This window comes from Malaclemys terrapin, chromosome 7 (genome assembly GCF_027887155.1).
Source record: "Malaclemys terrapin pileata isolate rMalTer1 chromosome 7, rMalTer1.hap1, whole genome shotgun sequence".
Taxonomy (NCBI): Eukaryota; Metazoa; Chordata; order Testudines; family Emydidae; genus Malaclemys; species Malaclemys terrapin.
In genome coordinates this window covers 20286288-20308846 of record NC_071511.1, presented here as the reverse complement: position 1 = coordinate 20308846, position 22559 = coordinate 20286288, and the positions used below count along the sequence as shown (strand labels likewise).

The 22559-nt window shown below is 46.3% G+C and overlaps 1 protein-coding gene across 1 annotated transcript in view; it reads left to right on the top strand.

The window, feature by feature from the left end:
- LOC128841270 (uncharacterized) overlaps positions 1-19706 on the top strand; it is a 104665-nt gene extending 84959 nt beyond the window's left edge. The window contains exon 2 of the mRNA XM_054036162.1: positions 18402-19706. Within this exon, the coding sequence (XP_053892137.1) occupies positions 18426-19475 (1050 nt within the window). The 5' untranslated portion in view covers positions 18402-18425 and the 3' untranslated portion in view covers positions 19476-19706. The remainder of the gene's footprint in view (positions 1-18401) is intronic.
- Positions 19707-22559: the final 2853 nt, after the last annotated feature.

Sequence of the window (22559 nt, the reverse complement as noted above, 5' to 3'; positions counted from 1 at the left end):
GACAAGGACTGGCCCTTGTTGTGTACCCCGAGGAGCTGGAAGAGGCCTGGAGTCCAAAGGTACCGACCCCCGGGGAGGCAGGAAGTGGCCCAGGGGCAGCCATGGAGCAGCTGGCTGCAGAGCCAGGTGTGGCTCAGTCGGCGTGTTTCGGCTAGATCCCCGCCGACGCAAGGGCTGGGACGCAGTGGAGAAGGGTGGGCCTGAGTCCCCCTGCCCCACTCCCAGGGTGGCCGACTCTCTACACTGTGCAGGGAAGCTCTAGACCTGAAGAAGGAGCCTACCTTACAGATTGTTTGTTTGCTGGCTGCCTGAGCCCTGCCCAGGCTAAAGCCAGCCCTGAGATTATTTTGCTTGCTGGCCGCTTCAGCCTCCTCAAGCCCAGGCCCCGGCCATTGGTAGACTGTTTGTATAGACCAGGGATCGGCAATCTTTGGCATGCAACCCATCAGGGAAATCCACTGGCGCTCCGGGATGGTATGTTTACCTGCAGCGTCCGCAGGTTTGGTTGATTGCAGCCCCCATTGGCCTGGAACAGCGAACTGCAGCCAGTGAGAGCTGCAATTGGCTGAACCTGCGGACGCTGCAGGTAAACAAACTGGCCCACCAGCGGATTTCCCTGATGGGCCGTGTGCCAAAGGTTGCCGATCTCTGGTGTAGACTGTGTTTAAGGGCTGGCAGCTTGAGCCGCCCGAACCGAGGCAAAAGCCTGTTAGTGACTATTGGTTGTCCAGCCCTACTGTGGGCTCCTGACGGTCCTGCGGACTCTGGTCCTAGCCAGACAGGACCGGCCTGAGTGGCCTTCCTCCCCAAGGGAAAGCGAGGAACCATTTACAGAACATGTGAAAACACATAACATGATATCTGCCCTGAGGTACTGAGAACCTAATTTAAGACCTGACACAGTGAGGGAAAGTAAAAGGCAAAAGGGGGGGAATAGGGTAAGGGTTACAGCAATAATGCGATCTGATTTAGTAGGTACATATCCTGATAGCTACATTGTTTAAACAGGATAACTCACTACTTGTGGGCTATAAGGAAGAGGTAGGGTTTTAGAAGGATATGGTGCACAGAGATTGGGAGGACATTTCATGCACAGCAGGGAATGGAACAGCTTCTATATCGAGCTTCATCATGGCAGCCATTTATAACTAGACTGGGTAAAACTCTAGCAAATATACCATAGGGAATAATCTTGCATTGGCAAGACGATGGCTTGGATCACTTAAGTGGTCTTCTTGGATTCTTTCTTTCTTGAGTCTACTATTCTAGACAAAACAATTTATTTGTGGAGTTTCATCTTCCAGTCTGAACGTCCCTAATTTGAAATGTTTACATTAGACTTAAAATGAGACTGGCTAATTAAAAAGTGCACCTCACAACCAAACACCTTTGTTACCCCGTATTTCTGACAACACACTTGATTATGAATAGTGGAGGAATTTTAAAAATCCAGCATACTATTCTCTTTCATGCCTGGTTTATTTATTTATTTATTTTGCATTTCTCTCAGTTTGCACAATGAAAAAAAAATCAAATCAGTGATGTCAGTTTTACATTAATAGTCATTTTCATGTAGAGTGTCTTAAAGATGCAACTTTGCGCTTTCAAACACTGCAAAGGAATGATTATTTATTTTAAAAACCTAGTCTTTTTTAGATTTTTTTTTTTTTTTTTGTAAGCTGTGGAAGGATCTTAGATTTTATAAAAGCCTATTTTACAAAATGTAAAATTAAACTAAATCTAAGCTGCCAACATGTTACAGTAACTTACAGAGAGCGTTAGCAGTAAGCTCAATGCAGGTTGAAAGAGGCAATGTTGCTTCAGTTTCCCTTGAATTTTTTTCATCAGTCTGGTGACTACTTGATGACACATTCTTCTGGGTCACATGTTCATGAAAGATGGGCTATATGGGGACACACAGCATGGAAAGTATTCTAACCAGGGATCAGTTATGTTGATGAGCTCCACACGTGTTATATATTTGTATATTTCTCACATGCATTTTATTAATAGCACGAGACAGAGGGAAAGAAAGAACCAGTTATTATTCTTTATCCAAACAAAAAAGAAAGTAGTTTTTCCTCCTTATAATGTCATACCTACAAACGGTTTAGTATTTCACATGGCAGCTTGGATATAGCACGATGGCATTAGCAAATGCAGTGAAGAGCAAATGAAAGTCATAGAGCACAGATCCCCAAGCCTACCTAATGGTGTCTGACGGTAGTACGGAAGAAGTGAGGCCAACAGGAGTGAGAAGCCAGAATTCATAATTTGATACCGAATGGGAGGAAATGGGCACAGACAACTATTCTAAAAGCCTCTTTAGACACTCATTTTTTTAGGACCAATCTCAAGAACAAGCAAAACAGGCCACCTGGGGACCCATGACCCAATGCAAGCTTTGCAACTCCTGGGCCAGCCTTATCTCCTGCTTTGGTCCTGTCTACCACCAGAGGGAAAGAGATTTCCCCACCCAGGTTACCAACTTCCTCACCACCAGTGGAGCAGGAGAATTCTCTCTGCTAAGGAGATTGGGGAAGTAAATGCCTCTGGTAAGGAGATTGGAGGAGTAAATGCTCTGCTACAAGGTTACCTCTATAATTACCCATATCATGGTTCATCATCATCAGGTCTTCAGCACTAAAAGCATGGGATTCTACCACTTGAACTAAAGAAGTAGCTTGTAGCAGTAGAAAGCCAAAAGTATAGCTAAGTTCAAAAAAGGATTTGATGGAGGATAGGCCCATCAATGGCTATTAGCAAAGATGGTCAGGGATGCAACCCCATGCTCTGGGTGTCCGTAAACCTCTGATTGCTAGAAGCTGGGACAGGACGACAGGGAATAAATCACTAGATAAATTGCCCTGTTCTGTTCACTTCCTCTGAAGCATTTGGCAGTGGCAACTGACAAAAGACAGGATACTGGGCTTGAGGGACCATTGGTCTGACCCAGTGTGACCATCCTTATGTTATTTTTTTATATTCTTCCTGGAGTGAGGGACAGAAGCAGAAGATGGGAGGGGACACCATACAACATGCCATTGTGTTACCTTGACTTCCCCAGGCTTCCCAGCAGCTGGAATGAATCAGAAAACATCCACAATAGTTTGGTCAGTTTTGATTTTTTTTTCTAGCGTCAAAGAAAAATACACAAATGGAAAGGGCTATTATTCGGTACAACTTTCCTATTTTCACTCTGGAAATATCAGTCACTAGAGATGAGTCCCCAAGGGTTTGGATCCAAGGTTTTGGTTCAGGGTCAACTCTAGTATTCACAGTGTCAGGTTATCTGAGGTTACGTTCTTTTAACATGCTCTTCAGGTTGTCGTTCATAACATGGTGAGTTAAGATGAAGAGTGCTACCAGTTGCGGTTAGTAACCGGCGCAGGGCAAATTAAAAATGAATGATCGTTAATAATGCAGGAGCTTTGGATTCCATCTACTCCTGAAATTCTTTCCTAAACAATATGACAGCCTCACAGGCTTCCAATTCAAGATAAATGAGCTTTTCAGAAATTCTTTCCTGAAGCCATCATAGAAAGGGCAGATGTCTCCTGCACTGGTCATATCTAATTGAGATGGGAAATTCAAGTCAACCACACCATTGCAGTGTTTAGACAAGGGAATGAGTATTGTCCAGTGGATAGAGCAGGCAAATAGGAATCAGACTCAGGATCCATGAGGTCTATTCCCAACTCTGCCACTAATTTGCATGATGACTTTGGTAAGTCACTTAATTTCTTGAGGGCCTCAATTTAACCATTTGTGAAATGGGTATAACAATATATTCTTTTAAGGGATATTGCAGAGCTTATTTAATGGTTGGATGAAAGGTGCCTTGAGTGGAAGGATTAGTATGATTAAACAGGCAGTGTATTGAAAGGTTTTCTCTCAGGAAAAACAATTTATCACACATAAACCTCAAAGCCTCAAATCCTAGAGCTTGGAGGATGGAAATAAATGAGAGACATCTTTTTTCAGTGCCAAGCGCATTATGTCAATAGGAATAATGCATTTACATTTGTACTGGATGCAGGGAATTCAGCGGGGTCCTGTACATAGCTAAGGCTCCTAGGTGATACAGGAATACAACTAATAAATAATAATAATTAAATGAAACATGCTAGGCCAGTGGGGTTTTCCACCATGTTTAGGAGAATGATTTACCTCCTCAGGTGTCAAAATAAAGACACTTTAGTGGCTAAGAATGTTTAGTAAGTCTTCCAAACTGACATGATTTAGTTGTAAGGAAGAAATCACACATTTAAATTCCACACATTTCTTTTCTCTTCTGACAGAGTAAATTCCCTACATTCATTCCCTGTAATCCCCCTGCTGCTGTTACTTACAATGGGTCGGAAATGTCATGGTACCATTGAAGTAAGGAACTTTTCTCCAAGGCACTTTGCTAACTTAATTAGATTAAGTTAATTAATTAACTTAATTCTTATTTCCTTCTTCTTAGTATTCTCTTAGGCCCTTCTGCATATCAGAAATCTTTCAGGTGCATCAGTCATAGGGCTGCCAAGGTCCTGCTGATCACTGAGGCCAAAAGCTACTTAATGTAGTAGTTTGCCCAAGCAGTTTGCAAAGTGGCTTGAAATCCCTGTGGCTAATATAAGAGGTCAAATGGTGCCGTTAGACGCATGCATGCATGGCTCCCATTGAGGTTAACAGGAAACATGCATGTGTAGCCAAAGACCACACGTGTCCTAAGGTCATTACCATCTGAGGAGACACAGACGTCCATGACTATTCCTTTCACTCCATAGAAGTCAGTAGAGTTGCGTCAAAACTGGCAGAAAGGAGCATCTTCTTTTCAAAAGGGCAGTAGGAGAGCTCAATACTGGCAGCTTCAAACAGCTTGACTGTCTTAAACCATCAGCACCATCTACAAGGTTTTTGTTGTTCTTGAGCAAACTGGCAACTGTCCACCATTCTGAGCCCTGCAGCCAATTCATATATTAAACAGTCACTGAATGAACATTGTGCTGCCCTAGGCCACTGCCTCTGTGATTGGGACAGCTGTGATTCCAGCTAATGATATTATCCTATGAAATCTGAGGTTGTAAGAGCCTGCAATCTATGAAACTAGATGAAATACCCAAAGATTATGGACTCCATAAAAATTTTTCTATGGGAATCTATATTTGTGCTTCTTGGAAAAATTAGGGAACAATCTTGCACTGACCAAGAGAAAAATGGACTTGAAGAAGGATGGGCCATAGGAGTTGCATTCCACAGACCTGGCTACTAATCCTGGCTCTGCCATAGATAGCCTGGTTGACCTTGGTAAACCACTTAGGCTGCTATTAGATATTTCATACTAGGCACCCAATGTCAGTGACCACTTTTGAAAATGTTGACCATACTGTAGATACAGCAATCATTTCCTCCACTTCTGAAATGCAACCACCTCTGGTCAGAATCGTGGCTGCTGTTTAACAACGGATGATGAAGCTATACAGCAGTTTGTGATAGCAAGTGAAAAATACACATATGCAATTGAAACTGCAGACGTTTTTTGTATAAGTAGAATGCAATCAATGTATAAAAGTTTCTGGAACTGTAATTTAATCAGAATGCGGGAGGCTACACATCGTCACTCTTCAGAAGTGCACAGAGTGACCTTTAATGATCACAAACCGCTGATCCAAAAGACAATGTGGAACTTAGAATGCAAAGATCTCAGTTCTACCATATCCAAACATTTCTATTTCTATAGCAGCCATCATCAGATTGTAAAGCTGCCCTTCCTGCTGTAATTCCCAGGTGATTCCCCATGTATATCTCCCATGCAGTGCAGCTATCCCTTTGGGATCAGAAAGGTGCAAACTGAACCCTCATGTGTCAGTAGATTTGAATTTAGCCCTATGGCTGTTATCATTATACAGTTTTAATGCAGTAGCACTAAAGGCCCCATGCTTCTGGGCACTGTACAAACATAGAACATAACAGCCCCTGCCTAAAGATCTCCAAGCTTTTTGATTACCCATTTGCTGCAAAATATGATGGACGTGGTTAAATGCAGAGCAGCTGCTGAGTGTGCATCCCAACTGGTAAATAGCCCTCTTAAGAAGAAGGATTATCTTATGTTTAAGGTACGGGGCTAAAAGCCATGAGACTGTGGTTTCATTCCTGGTGGTCCAAGCAAGTCAGTTCACTTCCCAGTTTTCCCATCCGCAAAATGGGTATAATAATTTATCCTTACCAGAGCAAGCTGTTGTAAAGCTTAATAATTCAATATGGTTTGTATTTTTGTAAATATCTTCAGTATCTTTGGAGGTAAGGTGCAAAGTTGTATTAGTCTATTCATAGGTGAGGGGTGAACCCTCCCTTCGGGGAGGCTAGCCCGCTTACCCGACCCCTTCTGTCCGATGCCCTGCCCCCTGCACGCCAAAGCCCCAATGCCCCCCCCCCTTGACCAGAGGAGCCCCGAGATACACACATACGCACCAGGCCGGGCTGCTGGTCTGAGTGCCGTCTCTGGTGGCCCGAGCCGGCTTCAGGGTAGAGGGGGAGGGAGGACAAGCCTCCTGGGGAAACATGGGCAGGGCCACAGCCTGGGTCAGGGGTGGCTTAGCCTGCCCTGGCCTTTAATACCTGCCACCCACGAATCCATTCAAAACATCACAAAGAAAAAAAATTGTAGTGGGCCAACTTCAGATCTTGAGGTCAAGACGACTAAAGGGGCAAACTTTCAATAGGTCTCTAGATTATACCAATGTTACCAAGTGACTTTTGCACTTAAATAGTGCCTTTTACCTGATATTGCAAGGCAAGCTATCAAGGGAGGTAAGGATTATCTTTTCTTTTACTGCTTGAGAAACTGAGGCACAGAGAGGCTAAGTGACTTACCCAACGTCACCCAGCCATCAGTAGCAGAGCATAGAATAGAACCTCACGTGTCTTTCCTCATAGTCCTGTCGTCCTTACCACAAGTCAATCCTCCTTCCCTGATGCTTTCTTTCAGTTTTCTTCATAATGTGCATGCAAAGGCAGAATTTTTAATGCAAAAATAGCTGTACCATTTTTAGAGGCACATTGAACATTTGACTCCAGAGGCATGAGCAATAGTAAAAGCTAAAAGATCTGATCTAGTGCCCATTGAAATCACCTTAATATACACCTCTTAATATGGGAATGGAGATTGACGGCTAGGCAATATGTCAGTGCTGGTTGCATTATAAAAAAAACTAAAATTCCAGCCTTTGATGACATCTACAAATTGTTCCAGCTTTGTTCCTCTATTTATGGAACTAAAATAATAAAAATAATCTCACTTCCCTAATGTTGAGCACAGTTCAAAGTCTGTATTATAGGGATATTTTGTCTAAAATATTGTCAGTGGCAGACACGTGATTCTAAAAATATATCTAACTCCTCTAAAGGGGTTTCATTTTTCCTGTTGGTCTCATCCTTCTTCAGGCATCAGTAGAAATCATTGTAAGTTACTACCCTCAGAAAAGAAAACAAGCCTATGATATATATCAAGTCACATTTGAAGTCAGTTTGCAATTTTGATAGCAAGCTGCACTGATTTTGCTGAACATAACTTTATCTTTACCAAATCCCACAAACAAATGTTGCACGACCCAGCAGACTGAACGGTGTTAACTCCGGAGTATTGTGTCCAGTTCTGGGCACCACATTTCAGGAAAGATGTGGACAAATTGGAGAAAGCCCAGAGAAGAGCAACAAAAATGATTGAAGGTCTAGAAAGCATGACCTGTGAAGGAAGATTGAAAACACTGGGTTTGTTTAGTCTGGAAAAGAGAAGACTGAGGAGGGACATGATAGTAGTTTTCAGGTACATAAAAAGCTGTTACAAGGAGAAGGGAGAAAAAATGTTCTCATTAACCTCTGAGAATAGGACAAGAAGCAATGGGCTTAAATTGCAGCAAAGGTGATTTAGGTTGGACACTTCCTCTCAGGGTAGTTAAGCACTGGAATAAATTGCCAAGAGAGATTGTAGAATCTCCGTCATTGGAAATTTTTTAGAGCAGGTTAGACAAACACCTGTCAGGGATGGTCTAGATCAGGGGTCGGCAACGTTTGGCACGCGGCTCGCCAGGGTAAGCACCCTAGCGGGCCAGGCCAGTTTATTTACCTGCTGATGCGGCAGGTTCGGCCGATCGCGGCCCCCACTCGCCGCAGTTCGCCGTCCCGGGCCAATGGGGGTGGCGGGAAGCAGCACGGGTGAGGGGGCCGCGATCGGCCGAACCTGCTGCGTCAGTAGGTAAATAAAGTGGCCTGGCCCGCTAGGGTGCTTACGCTGGCGAGCCGCGTGTCAAACGTTGCCGACCCCGGTCTACATAATATTTAATCCTGCCATGAGTGCAGGGGCCTGGACAAGATGACCTCTCTAGGTCCTTTCCAGTCCTACAATTCTATGATTCTAAGTGTTCAGCGGTTGAGCAATGAGGCTGCAGCATGTCAACAGAGTAAGCATGTAGACTGATGGGCAACAAGGTCAAGATAAACTGTAGTAACTATGAAGGCTATTTATACCTCTGCATTTGGAGAGGGCACATTCAAATTCATGATGAAAACATATTGGCACTGTAGTATCCTCAGCCAAGCAGCACTCTCCAAGCTTTAGGAACAAAGCATCTCTACAATTTTCCTAGAAATGTTCCTAGCCTGAGGTTGGCAGAACATACATTCAAAACAATTTTATGGATTTTTTTTAATGTAGCAAAAATAGTGAATTAAACTAAACCAAAGCACATCTTGTCTACCTCATCTAATTGCTGTCCAACCTCCCCATAGACTGCAGAATTCCACGCAATAGCACTTTGCACTTACATATACTGCCTTTCATTCAGAGACTTAAAAGTACTTTATAAATATTAATGGGAGCAGGAAAGAAGCAATACAGAAGGTCAGACTAGATCAGACTAGAACTGTGGGGCGCGCCCCCCTTAGGGGGGCATGAAGGAACATTCAGGGGGCTGTGGTGGGCGCGGGCCAGCCCCCAAGGGGGGCGGGGAAGTAGTGCCACCCAACCCCGGCCCACCCCCAGCTCTGCTCTGGCCCCGCTCCCAGCCATGGCTCCAGCTCCCAGCCCCGCTTCTGCCCCTGGCTGCGGTTCCGTCCCTGGCCCCGCTTCCGGGCCCCAGACCCCCCCGCAACTTCAGGCCCTTACCCCATCCCTGTCTCTCCCCCCACCCCTAGGAGCCACACCCCACTCCCAGCCCTGGTTCCTGGTGGACCTGGGGGTGGGCACAGACAGGTAAGGGGAGGCGCAACCCTCAACAATTTGGGGACCATCTGGCGGTCTCTACTAGCCTAAATCTTTCTGACTCTAAGGGTATGTCTGCACTGCAATAAAAGACCCATGGCACAGCCCCAGCTGGCCTGGATCAGCTGTGAGGGGGTTGGTCTCAGAGCCTGGGCTCCAGCCAAAGCCCAAATGTCTACCCTGTTTTAGCTCTGCAGCTTGAGCCCCCCTGAGCCTGAGACAAATGACCTGGGCTCTAAGACTCACTGCCACAGTTGTTTTGATTTGTTTCTGCACTGTAGACATACCCAGAGGACCACGTTTAGCCAGGGTGTAACTGACTTCAGGAGAGTAACAGCAGGGGCATTTGTTCCACGGCCCTCATGTTATATTTGGGGAAACTGAGGCTCAGAGAAGTTAAGTTATTTGACCTAGTTTGCACAGGGAATCTGTGCAACTACCCTGGTCTACAATTTTTGAGAAGTCGTCTGCTTCAGAGATAAAATGTGCTATTTATTATGTATTTTGATGTGCTGAATTCAAATATGACAATTAAAACAATTGATTGGCTACTGTTTCTAAGATATTTAAGTTTTTACATTTTATGTCTATGTATATTGTGTAGATAGTAGAGTTTTAATCCTAAATTGTAAACCTAGGTCTTTTCATGTGTTTATGGTTGCTTTACATGATAATATTTCACCTGTCCTGTTTATGGAACACTTTAAAAATCAGCAAAAGGGTTATATAAATAAAATGTATTATGAAACAAAAGGCAAAAAACTATTATGTACATAGTTTAGTCCTATTCAGTGTCTACTCGGCGCTTCTTGGCTTGTCTCTTGTATTCATTAAATGGAGCATCTCTTGTCACTGTCCAGCAATAGTCTGCAAACATTGATGGGCTCCATTTGCCCTGATAGCGTTTCTCCATTGTTGCAATATCCTGGTGAAATCGCTCGCCGTGCTCGTCGCTCACTGCTCCGCAGTTCGGTGGAAAAAAATCTAGATGAGAGTGCAAAAAATGTATCTTTAGTGACATGTTGCAACCAAGGCTTTTGTATGCCTTGAGGAGGTTTTCCACCAACAACCTGTAGTTGTCTGCCTTGTTGTTTCCAAGAAAATTTATTGGCACTAACATGCCGTCTTTTCCTTGCCACGCAGTGCATGGTCAAATGTATCATCTCGAAGAAGTTCACGAATCTGAGGACCAACAAAGACACCTTCCTTTATCTTAGCTTCACTTAACCTTGGAAATTTTCCACTGAGGCACTTGAAAGCTGCTTGTGTTTTGTCAATGGCCTTGACAAAGTTCTTCATCAGACCCAGCTTGATGTGTAAGGGTGGTAACAAAATCTGCCTTGATTCAACAAGTGGTGGATGCTGAACACTTTTCCTCCCAGGCTCCAATGACTGTCGGAGTGGCCAATCTTTCTTGATGTAGTGGGAATCTCTTGCACGACTATCCCATTCGCAGAGAAAACAGCAGTACTTTGTGTATCCAGTCTGCAGACCAAGCAAGAGAGCAACAACCTTCAAATCGCCACAAAGCTGCCACTGATGTTGGTCATAGTTTATGCACCTCAAAAGTTGTTTCATGTTGTCACAGGTTTCCTTCATATGGATTGCATGACCAACTGGAATTGATGGCAAAACATTGCCATTATGCAGTAAAACAGCTTTAAGACTCATCTTCGATGAATCAATGAACAGTCTCCACTCATCTGGATCGTGAACGATGTTGAGGGCTGCCATCACACCATCAATGTTGTTGCAGGCTACAAGATCACCTTCCATGAAGAAGAATGGGACAAGATCCTTTTGACGGTCACGGAACATGGAAACCCTAACATCACCTGCCAGGAGATTCCACTGCTGTAGTCTGGAGCCCAACAGCTCTGCCTTACTCTTGGGTAGTTCCAAATCCCTGACAAGGTCGTTCAGTTCACCTTGTGTAGGTGTGGTTCAGAGGAGGAGGATGGGAGAAAATGTGGGTCCTGTGACATTGATGGTTCAGGACCAGAAGTTTCATCCTCTTCCTCGTCTGACCCAAGTGAGAATGATTCTGGTGCATCAGGAACCGGCAGTCCTTATCCGTGGGGTACTGGGCGTATAGCTGATGGAATGTTTGGATAATGCACAGTCCACTTTTTCTTCTTTGACACACCTTTCCTGACTGGAGGCACCATGCAGAAGTAACAATTGCTGGTATGATCTGTTGGCTCTCTCCAAATCATTGGCACTGCAAAAGGCATAGATTTCCTTTTCCTGTTCAACCACTGGTGAAGATTTGTTGCACAAGTGTTGCAGCATATGTGTGGGGCCCACCTCTTGTCCTGATCTCCAATTTTGCAGCCAAAATAAAGGTGATAGGCTTTCTTAACCATAGTGGTTATACTGCGCTTTTGTGATGCAAAAGTCACTTCACCACAGACATAGCAGAAGTTATCTGCACTGTTCACATAAGTACGAGGCATCTCTGCTCACTTTGGCTAAACAGAAATGTGTCCCTTTGCAAAATCAAACACTGACAAATAAGAGAGCACGCCACTGTATGATTTCTAGAGCTGATATAGGGCAATTTGTTCAGCAAAGTGATGTAAGCTTCGTTATGATTGCATCATCCATGACTTCTAGGAATAACATGATGCATTTCATATCATGTATGACGCAATACCAGCTTCAGATTGCATCATTCATTGTTTTGCCTAAAAAGCAAGTACTGTCCAAACCCAGTCATAGATTTATTCATAGATCCAGTCAAAGATGTATTTTAGTCATTTCTGGTTTAAATTGAGATCCCTTCCCTTTATAACTCACTTATCCTCCGCCATTCCCAAGTCAAGGGTCGTATATACTGACCCAATAGCATATCTTGAAAACTAGAGCCAATCAACAATTTTAAGCATCATTTTCGTTCTCAGTGGCCAAGAATTAGTAAAGTTTGACTACATTTATTTCAGAAGCATTTTGGCTGTAGAGCAGTGTTATCAGAAGTAGAGCCTAGATCTTCTGAATCCTAGCCCAATGAGTTGGCCACAAGCCCGTCTGTCTCTTGATGGATATGTGCCTGTCTGGATTTGGCATTTAGAACTTTGTGCATTTTTTAAAATTAGTGTTTTTGTGCACTTAAAAACAGAGTAGCTAGTCACTTCGATTCTGTGTGTTTCACTTCAGAGGGGGTCTTGGCTGCCTTGTTGCTCCCATGGAGTTACAGGAAGTATTTGGTTAAGGGTGGGGTATAACACTGCTGCCAGTGTGTGCCCAGACTCTGTTATGGCTTCTTAGTAAGATTCCTATAATTCTTCACTTATTTCTCTATGGCTTCCACAGTAGATTGGTTATCTCTGAACCAACATAAGGTGTTAGTGAGCCTTCTGTTCGGGAATTCATTTCTGATTAAAATGCACTCGTAAAGGGTGAAATATATTCCTCCTACAGACAGCCCGAGTGATCAGGCTCTGCATGGGAGAAGTGCGGGTGAGCTGTGAGGGGTGAACCTACACCTATTCCTGGGGACAAGCGATAAGCCCAGATCTGCACAGGGTACTGGAACCAATGTATGTGCATAAACGTGGTTCTTGTGGCACCTTCCCATGCCAGTTGCTGCCTTTGCATCAGTCTACTCATGGTTGGCATGGAGACCCTTTCAGCAACATCCAGGGGGATACGCAGGTATCCCTTTGTAGCAGCTCTGCTTACATGTGCACTGCTGAGTTCCAGTGCCGGGCGTAAGTGTTGTGAGGGCCACTGAAAGACCCTCCGCATCAGGAATGAATTCCAGTCAAAGGTAATATTTATCTGCTGATATTGACAGACCAATCTCAGTTCATCTAAACAATACAAAGATGTTGAGTCTGATTCATATTTGTGCTCCAGCCCCTTTCCACGAAGTGCCCAGAAAGCTGCCAGCTCTGGTCAATTTGTGAGTTCCTCAAGTATGGAGGAGCGCTCTGGTGCCAACAGAGCCAGCATTCTGTGCAACAATCTCACCCAGGCAGGGCATAAAGGGCAAGTTGGGGGAAAGAAATGACATGGCAGGGGCACTGGCATAAATCTTATCTTACCAACTGGAGAAACAGGCCCCATGTATACAGTAAAAATGAAATGGGTGTTACACTCAGCTACTGATAAACTTGTCAGCAAAGCCAACAGATAACCCATACACACAAAAACCATATAAAGGAAAGAGCATCTGACCTGCATCAACCATCTCCCCAAGGTCCCCCTGGTCCTGGAAATCAAATTTCAAGTTTAATGACATCTAATAAATTGCCCTCTGTAACATTAAATCGAGGCCCATTAATAATTATTTGTATTACAGGGATGCCTGGCTGTCCCAGGCAAGATCGGGGCTCCACTGTGTTAGGAACTGGGCAGACCTGGGCCAAGAGAGAGGCCTTGCCCCTTAGAGCTTACACTCTAGAGAGACAAGACAGACTGCGATGGGGTGTCTTAACCCTACACTGGGACAGAAGGGGTTAAGGAACAGGTCCGGGCCCACCTGAGGAGCCTGCTCCAGCTGGAGGAACAGCTAGAAAGAGACCCAGAGACGGGGGTAGGTAGGAGAGGCTTGTTTTGGGACTGTCTGAGTAAGGCTGCAGTAGGCGTTCTTGCTGCAGGGGAGAGGGCTGCATGGAGCAGTCTCCCCAGGCCTTAGAGGAGGGACTAACTTTCCCTAGCACTAGGTAGCCCTTCACTCTAACTTCTGTTGGATCATCTGTGAGGCTTTTGACCACGCCATGGAATAAAGTGGTAGGAAGTGGCCCAGGGAGGCAGCCTCAAAGCACTCTGGGGTGTTTGCTATCACTGCTTTTCGTAGGGCCCTAGGCTGGAGCCCTGTGAAGGGGCAAGGCCTGGGCTCGCCTACCAAGCACTCTCTTGTGAAGGGAGAACAAACCCCTCGTCCTGGAGATAAGGGGGAATAGCGACACTGCAAGCCCCGAGACAAGGGTTCGTAACCCCCAGAGGCCTGGAGGTGGGCTGAAGTCCTTTTCTGTTGTTGGGATGTTGGACTACATACATTTTGTTGCACATGGTTACCCCATAATGAGGGTGGACTTGACTGGTGACCTGGCTGAAGGGTTGAATTGCTACCTACTGGAAGGGGGACATATCACAGTGTCTGCGTGATGTCCCCCAAGGGACACTAGAGAGAGCTGGGACCCAGTGACCTGACCTCTAGGCTGCACCAATGGCAAGCTCAGCCCTGTCACCCAGACAAAGGGTAGGGGGAAAGGATGAAACATACAGAGTGAGCAATGTGATGGCCTTAAGTGGCATTGTAATGCCACAATGTTTGTGTTTAAAATATTTTGGGGTGAGGTCAGCATAGGGTGCAGGGAAGGTGGTGTAATTGCTGTTGGAATAGGCCAGGAGCCAATTATTGCCCCCTGCAAGAGGGAAGCAGGGAGAGAACTCTCCCTCAGACAGGTGTGTCAGAGGCCCACTGCCTGGTGGGGTTACTCCTGGGGTGATGCTGCCTCCACACCATCCTTGCTCAGGGCTAAGTTTAAAGGCACGCTCTAGCTCTGAACTCTCGTCGCTCAGAATTGCCTTGTCAAGTTTGCCTTAAACTCCTGCTCTGGCCTTGCACCACGCATGGAGCATGTCAATGGATTTTGTTCTGCTGAAGTTAGAGGCTGGGATGTATGTGTGTTGTAAACAGGGCTTATAATAGAAAGCTTACTTTGACCTTCACCATGGAGAGATTAGCACCGTTCCATAACTGAATACTGCACCTTGTTCTAAATATCCAGAGGCAATTTCTGTTTACAGCACTGCAAGATGTGCTGAGCTGGAAGATCCTACTATCAATAAAGCCAGTGCGGTCCTGTCATGGGGCCACTGGGATTCCCCACCAATCATGCCTTTATTATGTGGACTTCTGCCCTGCTCACGGAGGGTGCAAAACATCTTTGTGTGCTGCTGCTGGAAGAGATGACTTGGGCTGTGGCAATTTGCTGTGTAAAATTGCATTGTGTGTGTCTGAAACTAGAGAATTGTGGAGTTTGTTACTATTTTGCCCTTACCCATGAGACACCTTTGGTTTCTCCCATCTCATTAAAGTCAGAGAAATGGTTTCAAACTGCTTCCCTGTGGCTAGACCATATAGACATATAGACCAGACTAGATTCTTCCTGGTCTATGTGTGGTTGCACACTGCAGAGGGGAGGGAAATAAGATGCTTCTTTCCCATTTGCTCTGTCTGTGCAAGGGGCAGGTGGATTTGCAGCCCCTGACCCCTCCTTTCTCCCCTAAGAGCATGTGGTGCCACAAAGGGGACAGGGAGAGGAGAGGAGGAGGCAGGGATATGGACCTGTCTCCTCACATATATCGACCCCTAATCTGCACCCCAGAAGGAATTTAACAGACATGCAGCTGTTCTGTGCTTAGGAGCCATTCATGCTTGACATACAGGATTTTCATAAACACAGTATTGGCTTATTTTGCTCCCAATGACTTTAATGGGGGCACAGTTAGGCCATTATGGGGCACTTTGGAAGCCCAAACACACAATGTTTGTAAGATTAAGTACTTATGGTAACGATACCATTGTACATTTACACAGAACAGAGCCTTTCATATTGAAGGATCCCCAAACACTTTACAAACACAGGGCCTCATCTTGCAAACACGTCATACGAATCTTAGTGCTTCCTACAATGAGCAGGCCCACTGCAGCCGATGGCATGGCTCAAGTTAAAAGATGTTGGTAGGATCAGACCCCAAAATACCAGCGTTTAGTGTTTCTTGAAAGTATTCCATACAAGTACTGATGTGCCTTAATGCTACTTATCTACAGATTTAGACAGCTGATACTTACATGGACTCCAACGTGGGAATTTTTCTTAGGTTGTAGACAGATGACAACGAAGAAGAAAATAACAAACCACACAGCCAAATTACTGAAACCCACCATGCTAAAAAATCACCATAATCTTATGCCCAATCTTTAGAGAGTTCAAATTCCCAGAAGATAAAAGGATGGTTATTTGGCTGTCTCACTTCACTGACTTCTGTGGTGTCTCCTGTTTCTCCTACTAAAGTAGATTTCACTTATCATAGACTGCGTGTTTTTTGGTCTAGACCAGAATGCTACCAATATTCCTGCTTCATCCATTTATACCCAATTCACAGCTAGTGTTTGGCCAGACTAAACAGGCTCACCAGGTGTGCTAGGTGCACAACAAGATAAATTTAATCCAATCTTTGCTCCCAATCAAGGCCAGCTCCAGGCACCAGCTTGGCAAGCAGGTGCTTGGGGCAGCCACTCCGGAAAGGGGCGGCAGGTCCAGCGATTCGACGGCAATTCGGCAGACGGTCCCTCACTCCTGCTCGGAGCGAAGGACCTTCCGCCGAATTGCCGCCGCAGATCGCGATCGTGCCTTTTTTTTTTTTTTGGCTGGTTGGGGCGGCCAAAACCCTGGAGCTGGCCCTGCTCCCAATTACTCCCTTGTTTTCCTATTGACATCATGGTCTAGATTCTCAGCTGCTGTAAATTGGTGTAACTCCATCAGAGTCAATGGAGCTACATTGACTCAAACAGCTGTGGATCTGGCACCAGGGGTTTTACTGCAGTGACAACAAAGGGAAGGTTGTACAAATTACCTGAATTACCAGAAGCAATTTAATTGGTAGATGAATAACCTGTAGCAATCCAGCAACAACTCCAAAAAATGACCAGATGAAGAAGAATGAAGACCAAAAATCTCTATGGTGTTGTCATTGCTATTTCCAAGTCAAGGACAACTCATACATGCGCAAAATATATCACAGTATGCCACGAAAGGCAATGATGGGGGGAGAGAGTCATGCCCACATGCTTTGCTTTTCTAAAACATTAATCTTATCAAAGGTCACTTAGTAGCCAGGCCAGAGTCTGTGCAGACTAGCTGGAAAGTTGGGATGACACACAGATTCTTAAGATTTCCAAAATTAATCAAATAGGTAGATTTCACTGTAGCCACTTCTAGAATCCAGGGAAAGTTGATCAGACCTTTAAGGCATTTGCCATCCACACTAAAGAACCCATAAAAATAACCTCTGAACTCTCTTCCTCTTTTGTAGTTCTGCTGGGTAGCACACTGGATGGAGCCTTGCATGCCCTGTTTCTGAGGGTATGTCTACACGACGAAATTAGGTCGAATTTATAGAAGCCGGTTTTATAGAAATCGGTTGTATACAGCTGATTGTGTGTGTCCCCACATAAAATGCTCTAAGTGCATTAAGTCGGCGGACTGCGTCCACAGTACCGAGGCTAGCGTCGACTTCCGGAGCGTTGCACTATGGGTAGCTATCCCACAGTTCCCGCAGTCTCCGCCGCAGATCATTCTGCATTGAGATCCCAATGCCTGAATGATGCAAAACAGTGTCGCGGGGGGTTCTGGGTACATGTCGTCAGGCCCCTCCCCCTCCGTCAGAGCAACGGCAGACAATCGATTCGCGCCTTTTTACCTGGGTTACCTGTGCAGACAACATACCACGCCAAGCATGGAGCCCGCTCAGCTCAGCTCACCGTCACCATATGTCATCTGGGTGCCAGCAGACGTGGTACTGCATTGCTACACAGCAGCAGCTAATTGCCTTTTGGCAGTAGATGGTGCAGTATGACTGGTAGCCATCATCAGCTATCTGGGTGCTGGCAGACTTGGGGCTGGCAGACATGGGGCTGCATTGCTACACAGCAGCAGCCCCTTGCCTTTTGGCAGAAGATGGTGTATTACGACTGGTATCCGTCGTCGTCGTACTGCAGTGGCTGAAACTCCGTATGTCCCCCAGTCACATTCTGCTGCCTTCCCAATGACGATGATGGCTATCAGTCGTAGTATGCTATTTTCTACCAAGCGCCCAGTATTTTCTGCCAAGCACCCAGAAGATGCCAAGGGCTATCAGTCATGCTGCACCGTCGTCTGCCAGCTTAAGATGTAAAAAATAGATTTATTCTGTATTCATTTGCTTCCCCCTCCCTCCGTGAAATCAATGGCCTGCTAAACCCAGGGTTTTGAGTTCAATCTTTGGGGGGGGGCCATTCTGTGTGACAGTTCTTTGTGTTTCTCCCTGATGCACAGCCACCTTTGTTGATTTTAATTCCCTGTACCTGTACGCCATGTCGTCACTCGCCCCTCCCTCCCTTCCTCCATCCGTCAGATACTAGTTTCGCACTTTTTTTCAGATCAGACGCCATAGCACTGGGATCATGGAGCCCGCTCAGATCACCGCGGCAATTATGAGCACTATGAACATCACGCGCATTGTCCTGGAGTATATGCAGAGCCAGGACATGCCAAAGCAAAACCAGGACCAGCCGAGGAGGCGATTGCAGCACGGCGACGAGAGTGATGAGGAAATTGACATGGACATAGACCTCTCACAAGGCACAGGCCCCAGCAATGTGCAAATCATGGTGTTACTGGGGCAGGTTCATGCCGTGGAACGCCGATTCTGGGCCTGGGAAACAAGCACAGACTGGTGGGACCGCATCATGTTGCAGGTGTGGGACAATTCCCAGTGGCTGCGAAACTTTCGCATGCGTAAGGGCACTTTCATGGAACTTTGTGACTTGCTTTCCCCTGCCCTGAAGCACCAGAATACCAGGATGAGAGCAGCCCTCACAGTTGAGAAGCGAGTGGCGATAGCCCTGTGGAAGCTTGCAACGCCAGACAGCTACCGGTCAGTCGGGAATCAATTTGGAGTGGGCAAATCTACTGTGGGGGCTGCTGTGATCCAAGTTGCCAGGGCAATGAAAGACCTGGTGATATCAAGGGTAGTGACTCTGGGAAACATGCAGGCCATAGTGGATGGCTTTGCTGCAATGGGATTCCCAAACTGTGGTGGGGCGATAGACGGAACCCATATCCCTATCTTGGCACCGGAGCACCAAGCCACCGAGTACATAAACCGCAAGGGGTACTTTTCAATGCTGCTGCAAGCCCTGGTGGATCACAAGGGACGTTTCACCAACATCAACGTGGGATGGCCGGGAAAGGTACATGATGCTCGCGTCTTCAGGCACTCTGGTCTGTTTCGAAAGCTGGAGGAAGGGACTTTCTTTCTGGACCAGAAAATAACCGTTGGGGATGTTGAAATGCCTATCGTGATCCTTGGGGACCCAGCCTACCCCTTAATGCCATGGCTCATGAAGCCGTACACAGGCAGCCTGGCCAGTAGTCAGGACCTGTTCAACTACAGGCTGAGCAAGTGCCGAATGGTGGTGGAATGTGCATTTGGACGTTTAAAAGCGCGCTAGCGCAGCTTACTGACTCGCTCAGACCTCAGCGAAAAGAATATCCCCATTGTTATTGCTGCTTGCTGTGTGCTCCACAGTATCTGTGAGAGTAAGGGGGAGATATTTATGGCGGGGTGGGAGGTTGAGGCAAATCGCCTGGCCGCTGATTACGCGCAGCCAGACACCAGGGCAGTTAGAAGAGCACAGCAGGGCGCAGTGCGCGTCAGAGAAGCTTTGAAAACGAGTTTTGTGATTGGCCAGGCTACGGTGTGAAACTTCTGTTTGTTTCTCCTTGATGAACCCTCCGCCCCCCCCACCCGGTTCACTCTAGTTCCCTGTAAACCAACCACCCCACCCTCCCCTCTCCCTCTTGAGCACTGCTTGCAGAGGCAATAAAGTCATTGTTACTTCACATTCATGCATTCTTTATTAATTCATCACACAACTAGGGGGATAATTGCCAAGGTAGTCCGGAATGGGGGGAGGGGGAGGAGGGAAAGAAAAGGACACACTGCAGTTTAAAACTTTAACTCTTATTGAAGGCCAGCCTTCTGATGCTCAGGCAATCATCTGGGGTGGAGTGACTGGGTGGCCGGAGGCCCCCCCACCGTGTTCTTGGGCGTCTGGGTGAGGAGGCTATGGAACTTGGGAAGGAGGGCTGTTGGTTACACAGGGGCTGTAGCGGCAGTCTCTGCTCCTGCTGCCTTTCCTGCAGCTCAACCATACGCTGGAGCATATCAGTTTGATGCTCCAGCAGCCAGAGCATCGGCTCTTGCCTTCTGTCTGCAAGCTGACGCCACCTATCATCTTCAGCCCGCCACTTGCTCTGTTCATCCCGGGATTCAGCCCGCCACCTCTCCTCCCGTTCATATTGTGCTTTTCTGTAGTCTGACATTGACTGCCTCCACGCATTCTGCTGTGCTCTGTCAGTGTGGGAGGACATCTGGAGCTCTGAGAACATATCATCCCGACTCCGCCGTTTTCTCATTCTAATCTTCGCTATCCTCTGTGAAGGAGAAACATTTGCAGCTGATGGAGGAGAAGGGAGAGGTGGTTAAAAAAGACACATTTTAGAGAACAATGGGTACACTCTTTCACGTTAAATTTTGCTGTTCACATTACACAGCACATGTGCTTTCGTTACAAGGTCGCATTTTTCCTCTTATATTGAGGGCCTGCCGGTTTGGTGTGAGAGATCACTCACGCAGTGGCAGGCAACAGATTTCGGCTTGCGGTAAGCCACAGTCTTTTGGCTTTTTTAACCTTCTTAACATGTGGGAATGGTTTCAAACAGTAGCGCCCTCATTTCCCATACCAAGCACCCGTTGGGTTGGCCATTTAAAATGGGTTTGAAATGAAAAAGGAGGGGCTGGGGTTTCCGGGTTAACATGCAGCACAAACCCAACTAACCCCCCTCCCTCCTCACACCCAATTCTTGGGGATGATCACTTCACCCCTCCCCCCCACCGTGTGGCTAACAGCAGGGAACATTTCTGTTCAGCAGAGCAGGAACGGGCACCTCTGAATGTCCCCTTAATAAAATCGCCCCATTTCAACCACGTGACCGTGAATGATATCACTCTCCTGAAGATAACAAAGAGCGATAAGGAATGGAAGTTGTCTGCATGCCAGCAAACACCGGGACCATATGCTGTCATGCTTTGTTATGCAATGATTCCAGACTATGTGCTACTGGCCTGGCGTGGTAAAATATCCTACCATCGTGGACGGGATAAGGCAGCCCTCCCCAGAAACCTTTTGCAAAGGCTTTGGGAGTACATCAAGGAGAGCTTTCTGGAGATGTCCCTAGAGGATTTCTGCTCCATCCCCATACACGTTAACAGACTTTTCCAGTAGCTGTATTGGCCGCGATTGCCAGGGCAAATTAATCATTAAACACACTTGCTTTTAAACCATGTGTAATATTTACAAAGGTACACTCACCAGAGGTCTCCTGTGTGCCCTCAGGGTCTGGGACCACGCCTTGGGTGAGTTCGGGGGTTATTGGTTCCAGGTCCAGGGTGATAAACATATCCTGGCTGTTGGGGAAACCGGTTTCTCCGCATCCTTGCTGCTGTGAGCTATCTACATTATCTTCATCCTCATCTTCCTCGTACCCCAAACCCGCTTCCCTGTGTGTTTCTCCATTGAAGGAGTCAAAGCACACGGTTGGGATAGTGGTGGCTGCACCCCCTAGCATCGCATGCAGCTCCGCATAGAAGCGGCATGTTTGCGGCTCTGCCCCGGACCTTCCATTTGCCTCTCTGGCTTTGTGGTAGGCTTGCCTTAGCTCCTTAATTTTCACGTGGCACTGCTGTGCGTCCCTGTTATGGCCTCTGTCCTTCATGGTCTTGGAGACCTTTTCTAATATTTTGCCATTTCGTTTACTGCTACGGAGTTCAGCTAGCACTGATTCATCTCCCCATATGGCGAGCAGATCCCGTACCTCCCGTTCGGTCCATGATGGAGCTCTTTTGCGATCCTGGGACTCCATCACGGTTACCTGTGCTGATGAGCTCTGCATGGTCACCTGTGCTCTCTATGCTGGGCAAACAGGAAATGAAATTCGAACGTTCGCGGGGCTTTTCCTGTCTACCTGGTCAGTGCATCTGAGTTGAGAGTGCTGTCCAGAGCGGTCACAATGAAGCACTGTGGAATAGCTCCCGGAGGCCAATAACGTCAAATTCTGTTCACACTACCCCAATTCCGACCCGCTAAGGCCGATTTTATCACTAATCCCCTCGTCGGAGGTGGAGTAAAGAAACCGGTTTAAAGGGCCCTTTAAGTCGAAAAAAGGGACTTAGCCGTGTGAACGTGTCCAGGCTTAATTCAATTTAACGCTGCTAAATTCGACCTAAACTCGTAGTGTTGACCAGGCCTGAGTACTCAGAATTAAGCCTGATTCTGCTCACACGTGGTGCAACGCCACTGACTTAATCAGTATAAATTAATCTAGAACTGGGCCCCTAATTCTACTTCTAACCTGCCCATTTTTTTCCAAGAAGTATCAAAGATCTATAGCATCATGAACAAGCTTTCTGCTAGCAGAGCAATCTGTAAAAATAAAGATGCCAAAACGCATATAAGTTTGTTAATAGCATCAGC